Here is a 17,140-nt window from a genome sequence, read left to right as displayed (position 1 = left end):
CTCCGTGCCAGGCACTGTGGCACAGCAATGAACAAAAGAGATCAAATCTCAGCCCTCCTGGGGCTGACACTGCTGTGGGAGGACGCCAGCTACAAACAACAGAAATATATAGCATGTTTGATAGTGATAAGCTGAGGTTAAGGAGATAGACAGTAACAGGGTATCTCTCCCAGATAAGACGATGCTTCTCCCTCTCATCTACCCTCCCCTGGGTCTCCCCACCTCTGTTGTCTGCCAGAAACTCTGGCTGAGCCAAGTGCACTTGCAGACGCCATCTGCTCTCGCCGGGAGTGGGGCCTGTGCCAGCTCCGGCGTCTGGACTCTTGGCACGCAGCCCTGGAGCCCTGGAGCGAGGGAACTCTGGCTGGCCCCACATCAGGAGGGGAATCCTCCAGTTTGGCTGACTGGGACTAATGAGACAGAGGGCTTCTGGGAAGGGGAAGCCAGTGCAAGCTGGGTGGGCTTCCTGAAGGAGGTGGAGGCCGGCAGGGTGAGGATAGTACCCGAATCAGGCTGATGGAGATGGATATAAATAATAATATTCATAAACATCATCAAACACATTCAGAGCGCCTACTTTGCCAAGCTTTGGGTAAATGTTGGACATTTGTTATCACAGCTCATCTAAGTGCTTTAGGCATGTTACCACATCTAAGAGGCAGGGAGTATTTACCCCTGTTTTACAGATGAAGAAATTAGGGTTCAGAGAAGTGATGCCATTATCTAGATGTCACACAGTAAGTGACCCGAAGAGCCTGGAGGGGCCAGCCCCGTTATGCAGCAGTTTAGTTTGCATGCTCTGCTTTGGTGGCCCGTGGTTTGCCAGTTTGGATCCTGGGTGCAGAGCTCTGCACTGCTTGTCAAGCCAAGCTGTGGCAAGCATCCCACATATAGAAAGTAGAGGAAGATGGGCATCGGTGTTAACTCACGGCCAGTCTTCCTCAGAAAAAAAAAAAAAAACCAGATTGGCAGATGTTAGCTCAGGTCTGCGTGGGTCCAAACACTGACTCCTAACCACCACCATCTGTATCATCTGCTAACCAGCACATCACCCCACGGCTGGCCCACTCCCACCTCTGCCTCCTTTCCCTGGAAGCCCGCACCTCACCTTTGCCTCTGCTTCCTCCCCTCCCTTTGGGCCAGCAAGCAACACAGCCCAGGGTTTCAATCTGCCGGGCCTGGTACCAGTCGTTACCCTGGGCCAGTGAGGACATATCTCTGAGCCTCAGTTTCTTTATCTGCAAAATAGGGACAGCAAGAGAGCTACTGAGAGAAATCAATGCGATGATGAGTGTGAAGCATCTGACACGGGGACCGGGGTACTCTGCCCTCAGGGAAGTGGCAGCGTGCTCTTAGGCAAGGCCCTCATGTCGCCGCGCCTGTTTCCTCCTGTGCACAGCAGGACAATAAGGTGGTACCTCCTAGGTCGTTCTGAGGACTAAATGCGTATACGGAAGCACTAACAACAGTGAACACAGTTAGCCGTCATTGCTGTTATTATTATTGGGAAGGGGGAGGGAGAGTAGGGGAGATGGAGGCGGGGCCAAGCCAGGAAGGCCCAGGAGAATCGAGGGCGCCCCCTCCTCCTCCCCGCAAAGCTCGGGACTGGGCTGGGGGGGGGGGCGGATCGGGGCCCGCTGTCCTCGGAGACCCCCGCCTGCTCCCGCACACCCGGGGTCGCAGGGGCCGGTCGTCGGGAGCTGACGTCGGCCTTCAAGGCCCCCCTCCCCGGCCACCGCGGAGGAGGAGCCCGAGAGCCCGCGCCCCGCCGCCATCCCCGCCCCCGCGCGCTGCGGGCCCGGGGCGCAGAGAGGGGAGCCGAGCGGAGCACGGGGTTTACTGAGTTCCCCAACCCCGGGCGGCAGGATCGGGGCGGGCGTCGGTGCAGGCGGCCCAGGAGGCATTGGGCCGTGGGTGGTGAGTGAGGGGCAGAGGTGGGGGGCACCGCCCCTCTCCCGGGTCCTAGCATTGGGGATGGGGAGACAAAGCGTCGGCGAGGAAATCGGCTCAAACCAGGTTTAGAGTGAGGGCGAGAGGCTTGGGGACCCCCCGTGGGGATGGTGGGATGAGCAGAATCTTCTTTGTGGCTGAGTGTGCACAAATGTGTGGTGGGTCGGGGGTGTTATGGGGGAGGTGTGCAAAGGTGGATGCTAGTAAAACAGGAGGTGTCCGGGAAGCTGGTGGCTGCGCAGGGAGTAGCCTGGGGTCATGGATGTGGGTGGAATAGGGGAACCGTGCGTGGATCAGGTGTTTGGGACAGGTGTGCAAGGGAAGTGATGGGAACAAGGGAGAGTGTCCAGAGTGCACGTGTGGGAAGCCTCTGCGTATGGGGGGAATCTGATGCTGGGGGGATTAGGAGTGTGCAAGGAGTCACTTGGGATGAGTGTGGAAGAAGGTTGGGGGTTCCAGAGGGATGTTTTCTGGAAGCTGATGTTGTTTGGGGCAAGTATGCCAGGAGTCCCTTGGGAGATGAATGGGGAGAGGTGGAGGTGGGGGTTGGGCTTGCCTGAATGGGTGTGTGTGGCAGGGGACTTGGGTATTCACAGGGTGCAGGCTTTGCTGGCAACAGGGGGTGTGTGGACTACAGTGAAGTGCAAAGTGTCACTGGGGATGGGTGTGGGGGAGAGGGTTGGGTGTGTAGTTCATGGGGGAAGTAAACATGGAAGGCAGGGTTTGGAATAAGTGTGCAACAGGTATGTGGTTTTTGCTGAGAGGGGAAAAGCCCAGATTTGAATGTGCAGACCCCTGAGTTCTCTTCCCAACTGGGCCAGCCTCTTTTACTCTGTGGGCCTCAGTTTTACTATCTGTAAATGGGTCTGAGGGCTGTTGAACTCACTAGTCTGTGCCTGGAGTCTCTTCAGAGTCAGGGGAAGGAGGAAGGTGAGACTTTGACAACTTGTCTTTTCTTTCCCCTACCCCCAGGACATCTCTTCTGGAGCCTCCACCAGCCATGGACAGCTCCAGTCTCGGAGAGCTCCAGAAGCCTCTGCTGGCAGGTGTGGGCTGCGAGCCTGCTGTCCAGAGGCCTGGCGAGCCTGAGCTGGGGCCCCCATTTCGAGAGACAGCCTTGGCGGAGTCACTGAGGGGTTGGCAGTTCCTACTACCACCTCTTCCCTCTGTGAGCGCCAGCCTGGGGGAGCCAGGGCCCCCCGACCTTGAGGTAGGAGCAGCAGGCCTTAGTGGGGGCTGGGGGTGGGGGCTCGAGGTGGACCCAGCTGTGGTCAGCATCTGGCAGGCTGGCCCCTGGGGTGTCTGCCTTCGGCCTGGAGTCTCACTTTTTCAGGTTATGGTTTTTCTCGTTCTACATCTCCCCTGGTTTCTTTACCTTTTTCTCTCCAGATTTGTCTGTCATCTTTGTTCCGTCACCTTTGGCTCTCTTGTCTGTCTTCCCTCTGATTTCTGACTTCCCTGCTCTCCATCTGTCCATCTCTTTCTGGAGCTGACACACCTTTGGCCTCTGTCGGCTCTGGTCTGTTTTTTCAGATTAATGTCACTTCTTATAATTTCTCATTCCTTGTACACATTGCCAAATTTGTCTTTCCTTTTTTTCCTTCTTTTTTTTGGAGGAAGATTAGCCCTGAGCTAACATCTGCCGCCACTTCTCCTCTTTTTGCTGAGGAAGACTGGCCCTGAGCTAACATCCATGCCCATCTTCCTCTACTTTATATGTGTGATGCCTGCCACAGCATGACTTGCCAAGCGGTGCGTAGGTCCACACCAGGGATCCAAACCCGCAAACCCCAGGCCACTGAAGCAGAACGTGTGCACTTTACTGCTGCGCCACCAGGCCAGCCCCTGTCTTTTATTTCTTAAAGATGGTTTTCCAGTTACTATTGCTGTATAAGAAATTACATCCTTGGGGCTGGCCCGGTGGTGCAGCAGTTAAGTTCACACGTTCTGCTTCGACGGCCTGGGGTTTGCGGGTTTGGATCCCTGGTGTGGACCTACGCACCGCTTGGCAAGTCATGCTGTGGCAGGCATCACACATATAAAGTAGAGGAAGATGGGCATGGATGTTAGCTTAGGGCCAGTCTTCCTCAGCAAAAAAGAGGAGGTTTGGTGGCAGATGCTAGCTCAGGGCTAATCTTCCTCAAAAAGAAAAAAAAACAGAAATCACATCCCAAAACTTAGTAGCTTAAAACAGCGACAATCATTATTATCGCTCATGGTTTCTGTGGGTGGGGAACTTGAGAAGGACTCCGTTGCTGGGTCTGCCTCAGGTTTTTTTCATGGGGTTGCAGTCAGCCGGTGGCTAGAGCTGGAACAGTCCGGGGCTGGCTGGGTCTTTCTTTCTCTTCACGTAGTCTGAGGGTTTCTACACAGGTCTCCCCATGTGGCTGGTTTGGGCCTCCTCACAGCATGGCAGCTTCAGGGCAGTCAGACTGCTTACGTGCCTCCAGCCTCCATCACGAGTGTTTCCACAAAGCAGAAACTGCCCCACCTTTTCGGACTTTGGCTCGGAAGTCCTGTGGCATTACTTCCACCACATTCTATCAATTACGAGTGAGTCACGGCCTCCTTAGACTCAAGGAAAGAGGACAGAAACCTCACCCCTTGAGGGGAACAGTATCAGTCACCATCTAAGAAAAGCATGCGGGATGGGAGAGATGGTTGTGGCCATTTTTGGAAACACATTCTGCCACACTGTGGCAGTAAGCGTCACCTTGACATTGTGCGTGTCTCATAATTCCATTATTTGAAGACGCTGAGGGCCTTGTGAGTTCTGCTGGTTCTCATTCACTCTTTCTTGTGTGCCTGATTATCTTTGCATGCTGGTCACGGTATTAAAAAAATTATTTTTAGGAGAAATTGTTTTGACGCCTAGAATGAAGGTACTTTCCCCCAGAGTAGATTTGGTTTGCTTCTTTCCGCTGCCTGGGGATACTACCAGTTAGAGGTCGCTTTTAATCCAGTTCAAGGTTTGAATGAAAGGTTAATTTTTCTGGGATTGGCAAATGCCCGCAGGGCAAGGGGGGCTTGACCTCTCTGTTAAATTAACCTTGATTTTTCACTTAATTTTTGGCCTTATAGTAACTGCTTAAAATCTTGTGAGCTATTTGATGCAAGATTTTAAAATATGTTTTTATCTAGAATTTATAGGTTTCAGGAGGCAGGTTTGTCCTAGACATTTAGGCCACCAGAGCTGTGTCCGCTAATTTCCGTCTTTTCTCAGGTTCCTCTCTCCGATGGTGGCTGTCTCTGCTTCAGGGGTTTTCAACTCAGAGATTATAAGCAAATGTACTGGCCATAATTGGGCTTGTGAACTTGAAAATGAACTCAAAACTTTGGGTGTGGGTGGGGCTTTTTTCTGGAGACAGGGTTCCCAGCTTCCCCTCATGGGGATCCAGGATATAGAACAGTCAAGAGCCTATCTCCTGGGGCATTTTTCTCTCTTGGTGTCTCTGGGGAGGCCCTGGTCGTTGGGGGCCATGGGAAGCAGAGCAGTGGAGCAGGGAAGGTGGGTGAAGATGCCCACCCAGACCCTCTCCTGCCCGTAGGATGTGTCATCCAGTGACAGTGACTCAGACTGGGATGGGGGCAGCCTTCTCCCCCCACTCATACCCCACGACCACCTGGGCTTGGCTGTCTTCTCCATGCTGTGCTGCTTCTGGCCTGTGGGCATCGCCGCCTTCTGCCTGGCCCAGAAGGTCAGTCTGTGTGTGGGATTGGGAGGGGACTGGATATAAAAGAGAAAAATGCATTCAGAACAAAAGAAAACAAAACAGAGGAGCTATGCCTGGGGGACAAAGAGAGATGGGAAGAAGGATTGGAAGAGAGACATTCAGGGTTAAAATGAGGTGTGATTCACAGCTGAGAGATGGTGAAGAACCTGAACTCGGATCCTAGGTCTGCCATGCTCTGTAAGATTTGGGGCAAGCCACTGAATTTCCCTGTGCCTCATTCATCTCATCTGTAAAACGGGAATAGTTCCTACCTCAGGGTCATTGTGAGGATTCCAACTCAAATGAGTTGGAACGGTGGCATCTAGTAATAGTATATTTTTATTAGTCACCAGTATCCTCAGTGCCCAGCTGTGCGTGACCCACAGTGGTACTCCCTAGTTTTTTTGGTAATATATGAATAAATACAGGGATGTGTCGGGTGGGGGAGGGTCTAGGGCTGCGGGGAAGCAGGGTGGGGTGAGGGGATGTCTGAGTCACCGCTGCCCAACGCCTCCACAGACCAACAAGGCTTGGGCCGAGGGGGACGTCCAGGGGGCAGGGGCCGCCTCCCGCCGCGCCTTCCTGCTGGGGGTCCTGGCCGTTGGGCTGGGCGTGTGTACTTACGCGGCCGCCCTGGTGACCCTGGCCGCCTACCTCGCCTCCCGAGACCCGCCCTAGTTGCCCCCGCGGCCCCCACTGTGAACCCAGAGGCCGGCTGCCCAGCGTGCTCGCGGTCAGAGTGGAGAATCGGGTGGATGAGGCGGCGGCGGCGGCAGCATCCGGAATCGGGAGTGAGCTGGACCACCCCCTCGCCTTCCTGGCCGCCACAACGTGAGATTAAACACCAGACACTGTTGCAGCCAAACCTGTGTCTGTCTGTGTGTGTGGGAAGGTGGAAAGAGCTGGGAGTGTCTGAGACCAGGGACAGGCCAGGGTGACAGGCTGTCCCAGGGGTGTTCCTGGACACCTCGGAGCCGGAGAAGGGGGAATTTGAGGGTGGAAGGTTTCCAAATTGGAGAACGTTCTCTTCACAACGGGGGTGGTCAGTAGAGAATTGGAGAGAGCCGGTTCCAAGTCCTTACTCCTCCACATAGGAGCCCAAGTGACTTCTCTTTGAGCTTCCCTTTTCCTCATCTGCAAAATGGGACTAATTTTCTCCACACCTCGGAGCTGTGGCGAGGACCAAACCGGTCATACATGTGAACAGCAGTCTCTCCCTGAGCTCTTTTGACAGCAAGTGGCAGAAATGCAACTCGAACTGCCTTACGTAACAACACGGAAGAAAGCTGAGGTAGAACCCGATTCAGGAGCTCAAATGAAATGGTCTGGTTTCTTCATCTCTTGGCCCTCTTCTCCGCTGTTGGCTTCTTTCTGTCAGGGCTCCCCCTTCTCAGGGAGAAAAAGGGCCTGGCAGCGCAGGGACGCCAGAGGTTCTCTTTCCCAGGCACCCTCTCACTGGCCCATCTGGGGTGGGAGGCAGCCCCATCAAAGGGCCTGAGATGGGGAGAAGGATGGAGCACTAAGGCATCAAAGTGCTGGGACCCAGCAAGCAAAACCGACATGAGCGCTCAGCTGAGGCGTACAGGAAGTGCTCACTAAATGGGTCCAGTAATCGCAAATAATGGGGTGAGAGGTGGTTTAATTTCCTCGCTGTTGAGTGTCATTCCAGTGGCTGTTACTAGAAGAAAACACTAGTCCCCATTTGGCCTTCTCCTAAGCATCTCATGGAGCATAATTTCAAGCTAATGGTATTTGTGTGTTTCCTTCCTGGTTACTGGGGCAATTGTGGGAACTGGGTGAACTAGTTCAAGCATGTGCAGGGTGCAGCACAGGGCCCACCAGATGTGCCATTTTCACCGTAAACCCCCAGACAGCAGCAGCAGACAGGATCTGGCAGCCATGTGGCCCAGCTGTGCAAGTTATTCCTCGTGGGGCGCTCACATGTTCTTGGCTCCTGCCCACTAAATGGGGGGGAGGGGGCAGTCAAAATGCCTCCCATAGTTCCATACGCCCCCTGGGGGTGCCACCACCTGACTGAGAACCAATGGGCCTCAGCCACTTTTGTTTACAGATGGGAACCGCAGGCAGCCCAGTGTGCTGGTGTCTCCCTGGCTTTGTCTGAACAGTCTGGGCTCTGAGTGGGGCTGAAGCTCCACCACTGACCAGCTGGTGACCTCCACTGACTAGCTGGTGACCTCTGGCAGCCAACTGGCTTCTGGGCTTCTTTCCTCATCTTAAAAGGGGAACTATAACAGCCCTGCCTCCTGGAATTGTTGGGCTGGTAACAGCAGCGCTCAGAGCCAGACTCCTCTCTGAGGCCTGTTCCTTCCCTCTCCTGCCCTTACATGCTCCGCTCCAGCCACACTGGCCACCTTGCTGGTCCTTGACCTTCCACAGGGCTCTGCCTGAGGCTTGGCTTGTCCCTCACAGATGAGCTGGCTCCCTGGCCTCCTCCTGGGCTTCCCTCAGACGTCCCCCTCTCCTCCCTCTCTCCGTGAAGCCATTGCTGACTGATGTATTAAATTTGCCCTGCCCAAACCCTTCTTCCCCACTTTCTGTTTTTTCATAGCATTTACCACCACCGGACAAACACCAATTTATTTGTCCATCACCCCACTTACTCCTCGAACCTGGGACCTAGGTCTCTGGATCACTTCTGAGTCCTCAGCACCTAGCAGGGCCTGTACACAGTGGGTGCTCAACAGGTATCTGAATGAAGACTGAACGAATTCATTCAACAAATGTGCAATCCTAGGATGTTTCTGGTGTGTGTGTGGGGCGGGATGAGGTCTGTGCCCTCTGGATCCAGGGGCTGTAGCTACTCAGCAGGACCACCGGCTCACCCAGGCACACAAGGACAGAGGCAAGGCTGGGTCACTGGTTTATTTTGCGCTGGAGGGAGTGGGTGGTGGCAGCAGGAGGGCACCCTGCCCCAGCTTGCCTCAGCTCTTGGAGTAACGCCTCTGTAGCGATTCCCGGTAGAAGCGGAAGACATGTTGCGAGGCGGCCTGGGCTGCAGCCAGGCACTGCTGGAGCTGGGAAGGGGAGAGACTGGTCACTGCTGGGGGACTATCCCTGCACCCACACACACACGGCCTCACTGACCCAAGAGGTTCCCCTCAACCCGACCTGATTCCCAGAGCCCCCCAACCTACCACTTCCCCCTCCGAGCCCCTCCCTCCAAGGTGAGGCAGATGCTAAGGGGATTCTCTCAAGTGCATTTCTTTCTTTCCCACTTCATGAGCTTTCTTAGAGGGAAAGGGCAGAAAAAAAGAGGTGAGGGCTTCAAGGGTAAGATTCTGACAGCTCCAGGTCCTCAGACCAATGGGATCAGGCATCCTGACACGGGAAGAGATCCCAACTTCACAGAGCTCCAGAATTGGAGAGATCTGGAATTTTAAAGCCACAGGCCGTGACTCCAAATAATCTTAAAAGCCACGGAATGCGAGACCCCAAATTTTTACTGCCACATATTCCTAGATTCACAGGAGGTCCGGTTGGCAATGCTCTTGGAGACCATTTGGCCCAAGAGTTTCCAAACTGTTCTTCAGGGATCTGGAATTCTGGGGGTGCACCACTCTGAGCTGGAAGTTGGGGGGGCCTTTCAGATGCTCCCCCCCTTTTTTTTTTTTTGAGGAAGATTAGCCCTGAGCTAACATCCGTGCCCATCTTCCTCTACTTTATATGTGGGATGCCTACCACAGCATGGTGTACCAAGCGGTGACATGTCCGCACCCGGGATCGAACGGGTGAACCCCGGGCCACCGAGAAGCGGAATGTACAAACTTAACTGTGGGGCCGGCCTCGCCCTCACCTAATTTCAAAACTGAGCTCCTCCTCTTATCTTATAATCGGGCTTCCCTTTAAAATTCTCACAAAGGTTTCTGTGGCTACAAAGTTTGAAAACTCCTATGTAGAGAAAGGATGCGAGGAAGGGGCTCTCCATAAACCTCTCAGGGTCGGGTGCAGAGTTAGGATAAGACCTCATGTTGGACGGGAAGGAAAGATCTGGCGTTCATCCCCCTCCACATGCTGGTACCTCAGCATCGGAGTAGAGCCCCTTGGTGGTGGACATCAGCAGCTTCCGTTCCACGCTGTCAAGCGCAAAGGTCAGGACTGCTCGGGCCTCCTAGGGACGAGGGGAAGAAGGTGGGGGACCTGGGCCTCGCCCTTCCCGGAGCCAGGCACTCGGGCGTCAAGTGTCGCTGTTGTTTCATCACTGAACCACCTCTTCCCTGCTTCCCCGGGAACGCTCTGTGTAATTACGCCTTTCGTGTAATTGCTCCCCACGCCTGATTCCAACCGCATGGTTCTGACGAGGGCTTCCAAGCGCAGTATTCCTGCCCCATAGGAGTAGCCACAATGCGTCATTTACCTGGTGCCCCCCAGCCTCCCGGCCCCTTCCACACTCTGTACCACAGGGCTGGAAGCCGACAAACTATTTCCCAGACTCCCTTGCCAGTTCAGTTCTGGCAGTAATGTGCTGGCAGACTGGAAGGAGGGGGAGACAGCACCAAGGTCCACACTCGGGACAGTCAGGGCAAAAGCAAGATTTCTTCTGTGCATCCAGAACCAACTGTGACAACGCCTTCCACAGCAGAGAGCAGGAGCTGGCTCCCTGGCTTCACCCAGGCTGGTAGAACCTCTCATCACTGGGTGTCCCCACCTCGTCCTTTTTTGCTCTTTCAGCTCTTCCAAACTACTGCAACCAGTTCCCTGCATCCAATTCCCTGCCTGAAATCCCCCAAGTGGTTTGTGCTCTCCTGACTGGATGCGACCGTTACAGCACTGGGTGAGTGACTCAGAGTAACCAGAGCCCTAGGACACCGTGAACTTGAGCTGCTGAGGCAAGCTCTCTTCCCTCCTCTGCTTTTGAGGCTCTTAAGGGGGAAGCATGGAGCTTAAGGGGCCAGTCACAGCCTCAGGAGAGACGCTGGCCAGAGAGGATGGAGCCGATGTGCAGAAAAGAACAGGGACTGAGAAACGAAGCAAAAACAACCCTGTTGGCGTGTGAGGCCCTGGCTCCTAGCCAGACGTCTGTTCTTTCTGAGTTTGCTCCTGAATGTCAGTAAATTCCCTTCTTGCTTAAGTGGGTTTGAGCGGAGTGTCTAGCAATTGCCTGGATGAACAGAGAAGAGCTTGCCAGTTGGGACTAAGGTGGTATGAGTGAAATGTTGTGGAGAAGGAGTGTCTGCCACGGCCCTCACCACCTGGGCTTCATACCTACCTTTTCCTGCTTGGCCGTGGGGTCCAGCATGAGGGTCCCATCAGAGTCCAGGGCACAGGTGACCCCACAGAAAAGGGCCCGCATGGGCACACCTGCGTCCACCAATGCCATGCAGGCGGCATTCAGGCAACAGGCCAGGAGCTGAGTGACACGGGGAGTGGTTAAGAAGTTTCTACTGTAGGGCTGGCCAGCAGAACGTAGCCTCACCTCCGTTCACCCTAACAGTGCTTGTGGCGGACTTCACTACTTGGTCCACGAAGGCAGTAGGGCAGAATAGTTCTAAGTGGGTCTGGGATCAAGTGACCTTGAGTTCCAGAACTGACTGCCACCTCTCAGCTGTGTGACCTTGAGCAAGTGACTTCCTCTCTCTGAGCCTCAATCAGGGATCATAATGAGATTCCATAGATGTGTACTGGCATGTGCCAAGCACCTTCAGGGAAACTGAGGGCCAGAGAGGGGAGAAACTTTCCAAGATCTCATGGGGAGGGAGTGGCAGAGCCAGGCCTGGAGCTGGAGAATCTAGCAGGCAGCCACTACCAGGTGGGCAGGTGGGGTGACAGAGGGAGGAGTCATGACCACTGCCCTCAGTCCAGGGGAGAGGCGTGGCTGTGGCATGGTGGAAGGTGAGCCTGGAGACAGACAGCAGGCCCTGCCTGAGTCACCTCCAGTCTTTCTTCCCCAGGCCTAGCAAGTGGATCCGGGCCCAGCCTCAGAATCGGTCAGTCCCACCTCTGCCACTGACCCTCCATTACCTCCCCTCTGAGCTTCAGTTTCCCCCTGTGAAATGGGGTCACAAGAGCCCTTCTCTCCTTCCCGTCTGTGAAGCGCCTGCCCAAAGCAGAGCCATGTACCAGCGCAGCCTTCTAGAAATGCCCTTTTCTGGTCCTCAGCCTCAACCTCTCTCATACAAATGACAGGGATCTTTCAGGGTCCTGCCGCTGACCCAACTGCTTTGCCTGCTCAGGGATCCCCCAGTGTTGAGCCTCAAATCCAAGCTCAGGGTCAGAGTAGAGGTCAATGGTACAGGCTTTAGAGTCAGACAGGCCTAGGCGTCAGTCCTGCCTGCCTTCCAGGTGTGTGACCTTGGGCAAGTGATTTCCCCTCTCCGGGCATCAGTTTCCTCACCTGACATATGGGAACATAAGAACACCTGCCTGCCAGGGACCTTGGGCTGGAGAACCAGATGGCTTAGGCTCAAGTCCTGGCTCTGCCAATTACTAGGTATGTGAGGTGACCTTTCCGTGGGATTAAATGAGTTAATATGAACTCAGAACAGCGCCTGGCACATAGTAAGCACTCAAGCTGTGTTTGCTGTTCTTCAATAAAGTTGGTGCTTAACAAGTGTTTGGAGGTCTTCTGGCTAGCAGAGGGTGCATACAGGGCCATCAGCAAGGGTGGCAATCAGAGAGATTCTGGAGGACTTCCTGGAGGCAGTGGCCCAGGGGAAAGGATACAGAGCCAGCATCGCTGATGACCTGCAGTACCACGGTGATGGAGGTGCGGGGGTGCAGCGTCCCCAGCACCACCGCTTCACACGTGTTCCTAATCAGCCGCTCCCGGCTCTTCTCCGCTACGCCTGGGGAAATCAGGGGTGGGGTGGGGTGCGGTTGTCAGGCTCTTCCCTTCCATCTGGCTCACCTTCCTCCATACGTCCCACCCAAGCCCTCTGGAAAGGGCCTGCAGTCTCAGCCCAGGTTGGTGCAGGACCCTGCATGGATGACAGAGGATCCCCAGTGGGAAGGGGGCAGGACCTAACTGCCACCCACCCCACCCCTCCCACCCCTCCCACCTCCAGCACTCAATAAGGGAGCCTCCTGGGGGAGAAAAATCCGAGTTCCCATGCCCTGTGTTGCTGGCCACTCCCATCGCAGCTGGGCCCAATTACCAGGCAGCCCGATCTTCGGCCTCAGGATCACTTCCAGCGTGGCCTTGTTGAAGATCTCTTTGCTGACCTTCACCTCAGCCGGCCCGTACACGCCTGCCAGGACGGAGGTGTCCCCTGGGGAGACAGCATGGGCGGCCTCACTCACATCTTCCCTGCCTCTGGGGCCCAATGTGTGGCACTTAACAGTGTGGGCACTGAGCTGGATGGCTGGGGTTCCCCACATCACCCCCCCTTCAGCCCACTATTTGTTGGTAGTGATTCTTTGAGCACTTGCTTCCCTTCTCTGCCTCTGCTTCCTCATCTGTGAAACGGGGATAACAAAAATACCTCCCTCAGTGTTGTGAGGATTAAAGACACCCTGAAGGGTCCAGGTGGGTCCTAACTCCTGCTTATTTCCCCAGAGTGGGAATGAATGGGGGCAAAGACGCTAAGACCTGGGAAATAAATGCTTGGCTTCTCATCCTATCTGCCTCCTACTGGCTCTGTAACCTCAGCTGATTTTGCTCACTTCTCTGGGCCTCTTTTACCATTTGCAAAATGAAGAGTTTGGACTACAACAGTGGCTTCCAAACTTTTCTGACTATAACTTCCAATTTGTTGTTGTTCGTCCCATCTAGGCGATTCCGACTCCTAGCGACCCTATGGACAGCAGAGAGGAATCCTGCCTGGTCTTTCTGCACCATCCTCTCGTCTTTCAGCGCTGTATCAGACAATGCTCTACTGCTGTTCATAGGGTTTTCATGGTCAGTTTTTTCGGAAGTGGGTGGCCAGGTCCTTCTTTGTCTAGTCCTGAAGCTTTGCTGAAACCTGTCCACCATGGGTGACCCTGCTGGTATTTGAAATACTGGTGGCAAAGCTTTCAGCATCACAGCAACACGCAGCCACCACAGTATGACAACCATCAGACAGATGGGTGATGTGGTTCCCTGACCAAGAAATGAACCTAGAACACGGGCAGTGAGGGCACCGAATCTTAACCACTAGACCACAATAATTTCCAATAATAAATACATTTTACAGCGGGTCCCAGAACTCACACAAGTCTGTGTGTAAATGGAACAGAGGGCTCACAAAACACCTCTTATCATTACTGCTTTCATATACTCTGATATTGTCTACTCCACTCCAGATAAAAAGAAAGCTGGTCGCAGGCTACTAACACAGTGGTTGTCAACCCTGGCTGCATGCCGGAATCACTGTGGGGCCTGAAAAGATACCGATGCCCAGGCCGCTCCCCCAGAGATCCGAATTCACTTGCTCAGGGGTGGGGTTCAGGCACTGGAAGTGTCAGGGGTCATTCTAATCTGCAGCTGGACCTGCAATCTGCAGCTCGGGCACAGCTTCAAAACACTGGCCTGCAATGAGAATCACTGTAGCAGTTAAAAATGTAGCGGACAAGCCTCAGTAGGCATCGGGTGGGTGCCGGGGTGCTGCACTTTTAACAACCTCACCAGAGATTCTGAGGCTGGAAGCACAGGGCACACAGTTTTGAGGATCTGCAAGGACTCCTCTTGCTCCTGGGTCCTGGGGCTGTGAGGTTAAAGAACGTGTAAGAGGCTACCTTTCTCCTTATTTCTTAAGTTCTAAGAAACTCCAAGCATCTGAATTTAGCAAGAGCGCTAAGCCTGAGGGAGAGCCTGGGAAGGTCCCTGGGCTGGGGCTGTTTTTCCTGGTGCTGGGGAGGAGATGCCACACAACTGAGGGATTCTTGTGGCTCCGGGAGAATCTGCCCCGAAGGGGGAAATTACCGAAGCAGAACTAGATCTGCTCTGGGGTCTTCATACCTGTTGTTTCAGAGGAGCTGCCTGTGGTCCACCTGAGCCTGGGAGTCCCTCCCCTCTGACGTTCTCGAGCAATTCTCTCCTCTCCGGGCCCACATCCATCTTCAACTCCTGCCCCATCTATCTGATCCTCTTACAGCCAAACTCCTGAAGAGCTGTCTCCATTCGCTGTCTCTTCTTCCTCTCCTCCTTGACCCCACCACTCCACTGGAGCAGCTCTTGACGGCGTCACCAGGAACCTCCAAATTGTCAACCCATGGGTGTAGTCCATCCTCATTTCAGTAGGACTATGTCTACACTGGGTCTTTCTTCTGAATTCCAGACTTGTATGTCCAAGTGCCTCATATTGCCACTGTGACGTCTATTTGGCATTGCAAACTTAATGTTCCAAACTGAACGCATCTTCCCGCAGCACAGCTGATGTGGGCAAACACCTTAGCTTTAGCTCTCTCTTCTCATACCCCCAAACCAAACCATCTGCAAATGTTAGTTTACCTTCAAAATAACCCCAGAGTCTCACCACCTCCACTGATTTCACTCTGGTCTGAGCCACCATCATCTCCCCCTTTCCTCCATACTGTCTACGGTCAACACCGCAGCCAGAAAGATTCTATTAAAATATATTCAGACCATGTCACATGGCTCCCATCGCATTCACTAGGCCTTCTACGATGGAGGGACAGGCCTCCTTACCTCTCTCCAAAACCTCCTCTCACTGCTCCAGCTACACTGGTCTCCTGACTTCCTCAAACACACCAGGCAAGTTCTTGCCTCAGGGCCTTTGCTCCTGCTGTTCCCCATGCGTGGTATGCCTTGCCTCCTGATATCTTCAGGGTTTGCTCCCTTCCCTTTAGGTCTTTATTCAGACATTACCATCTCACCAAGGCCTTTCCTGACCATTTGATGTAAGATTTCAACCCTCTCTGGCACACCCTATGCCTCTTCTCTACTCTATTTTCCCTCGTGGTATTTTACTTAGTTCTTTACTGCCTGTCTTCTTGACTACAATGTAAACTCCATTAGGTCAGGGATTAAAAACATTTTTTTATGATGTATTCTCTGTGCCTAAAACAGTACTTAGCACAAATACAGGCAGGTTCAAGGAAGAAATGAATGAGAGCAGGTTGGTACTGGGTAGAAGGTAATGCCCAAGCGAGGGGAATGAAGTATCTATGGGGGTGATCCTTAGGCCTACCTCCAAAGGAATATTTACCTGAGTCAGGGTGTGGAGTCTAGTTTCAGAGGTATTTAGCTAGAAAAGGGAATATTTACTCAATAAGTAAGACCTGCCCCAATCTAGCAATATTTTACTCACCTGAAGAGATGTGTATACCAGTCAAAGAGATATTGACCCAACTGCTGGGGTGGGGAAAATCTTTTTCAACCCAGGGTGGGGACATTACCCTCAACCCGAAAAGTATTTACCTGGGTATAAGATCTGCCACAGTCTGGGAAGTAATTAAGCCGGTAGCGGTGACTGGTCTACTGTGTATGTATGCAAATGGACAGGTTTGCCTCAGCCTGGGATTAAGGACCCACGGCGTGTTTGTGGGAGACGGAGAAGGAATCCAGTCAAAGGCGATATTTACTCTGGTCAGATTTTACCTATTCTAAAGTATTCATTCTTTTTAAATTACTTTTTATCTCGTATAATTTTTTTCTTCCTCCCCAAAGCCCCGGTACATAGTTGTATATCCTAGCCGTAAGTCCTCCTAGTTCTTCTATGTGGGATCCGCCACAGCTTGGCTTGATGAGCGGTGTATAGGTCCCGCCCTGGATCCGAATCTACGAACCCGGTCTGCCGAAGGGGAACGCGCGAACTTAACCACTCAGCCACCGGTCGGCCCCTAAAGTATTCACTCTTACGGAAAGGTCTGCCCCTCTCTCATTCTGAGAAGTATTTACCAGAGTGGAGATATCTTTTTCCTTCTAGTCAGGAGATATATGTAACCTGGCGTACCTAGTAGTGTCCACTCAGGCAAGAAATTCTGTGCTAGTCCAAGAGTGACATGTGCCACGTAGCATAGGAGGGGGTGGGCACTCCTCTGCAAGGACACTGCAGCCGCGCCCCAAAACAGCTATGACCTGAGGGAACGTGGCCCAGGCAGTATTTACTTGGGTTACGTTCTTACCTTGCAGGAAAGAAGCAGAACCATCCGGCCGGGACAGTAGGTTCTGTTCGCAAGCAAAGTGCCGGAGGCTGCAGCCGAGGCCCCGAGGGCTGGATTCTGTTCCAGACTCACCGCAAATCTTGGCGTCAGACCGCATCACACCCTCCATGGCTCCGGATCCCACGTGTAGCAGCGACCACCGCTTCCGCCCGAAAGCGCGCGCTTGCGTGTTGGCTGCGTATTGAGTGCGCATGTGCACATCCAGGAGCGCCCGCCCCCAGCTTCAGCGCTCGCACGAGGCTCCGCGTTTATTGACAACCTGGCCCCGCCCACCATGCCTTCTCAACTTCAGGAAAACCATTGGACAGCAGCGAAGGGGGGGCGGGCCTTAGCTTGGGCTCGTCCTACCCGAGGTCCACGGGCCCTAAAGCACTGAGACTCGGGTGAGGTTGTCCTCTTCTTTGCCTGTTTAC

At 53.8% G+C, this 17,140-nt stretch overlaps 2 protein-coding genes across 3 annotated transcripts; one reads left to right on the top strand and one right to left on the bottom strand.

Moving 5' to 3' along the window:
* The first annotated feature begins 1,625 nt into the window (after positions 1-1,625).
* On the top strand, positions 1,626-6,509 carry LOC124250893 (transmembrane protein 91-like). 2 transcript variants are annotated; one of them, XM_046683171.1, is made up of 4 exons: positions 1,626-1,917; positions 2,923-3,160; positions 5,499-5,648; positions 6,331-6,509. In XM_046683171.1, the coding sequence occupies exons 2-4, from the start codon at positions 2,951-2,953 to the stop codon at positions 6,496-6,498; spliced, it is 528 nt and encodes a 175-aa protein (XP_046539127.1). In that variant the 5' UTR covers positions 1,626-1,917; positions 2,923-2,950; the 3' UTR covers positions 6,499-6,509. The 2 variants fall into 2 exon arrangements, with proteins under 2 accessions (XP_046539127.1, XP_046539128.1); XM_046683172.1 differs by having other exon boundaries at positions 6,183-6,469.
* A 2,023-nt stretch (positions 6,510-8,532) lies between these two features.
* Positions 8,533-16,880, bottom strand: EXOSC5 (exosome component 5). Its single transcript, XM_046681939.1, has 6 exons — positions 16,689-16,880; positions 12,776-12,889; positions 12,345-12,466; positions 10,891-11,031; positions 9,703-9,792; positions 8,533-8,698 (listed from the first exon to the last, which is right to left on the bottom strand). The coding sequence occupies exons 1-6, from the start codon at positions 16,834-16,836 to the stop codon at positions 8,606-8,608; spliced, it is 708 nt and encodes a 235-aa protein (XP_046537895.1). The 5' UTR covers positions 16,837-16,880; the 3' UTR covers positions 8,533-8,605.
* Positions 16,881-17,140: the final 260 nt, after the last annotated feature.

Source organism: Equus quagga, chromosome 13 (genome assembly GCF_021613505.1).
Source record: "Equus quagga isolate Etosha38 chromosome 13, UCLA_HA_Equagga_1.0, whole genome shotgun sequence".
Classification (NCBI taxonomy): domain Eukaryota; kingdom Metazoa; phylum Chordata; class Mammalia; order Perissodactyla; family Equidae; genus Equus; species Equus quagga.
This window is presented reverse-complemented; position numbering and strand designations above follow the sequence as displayed.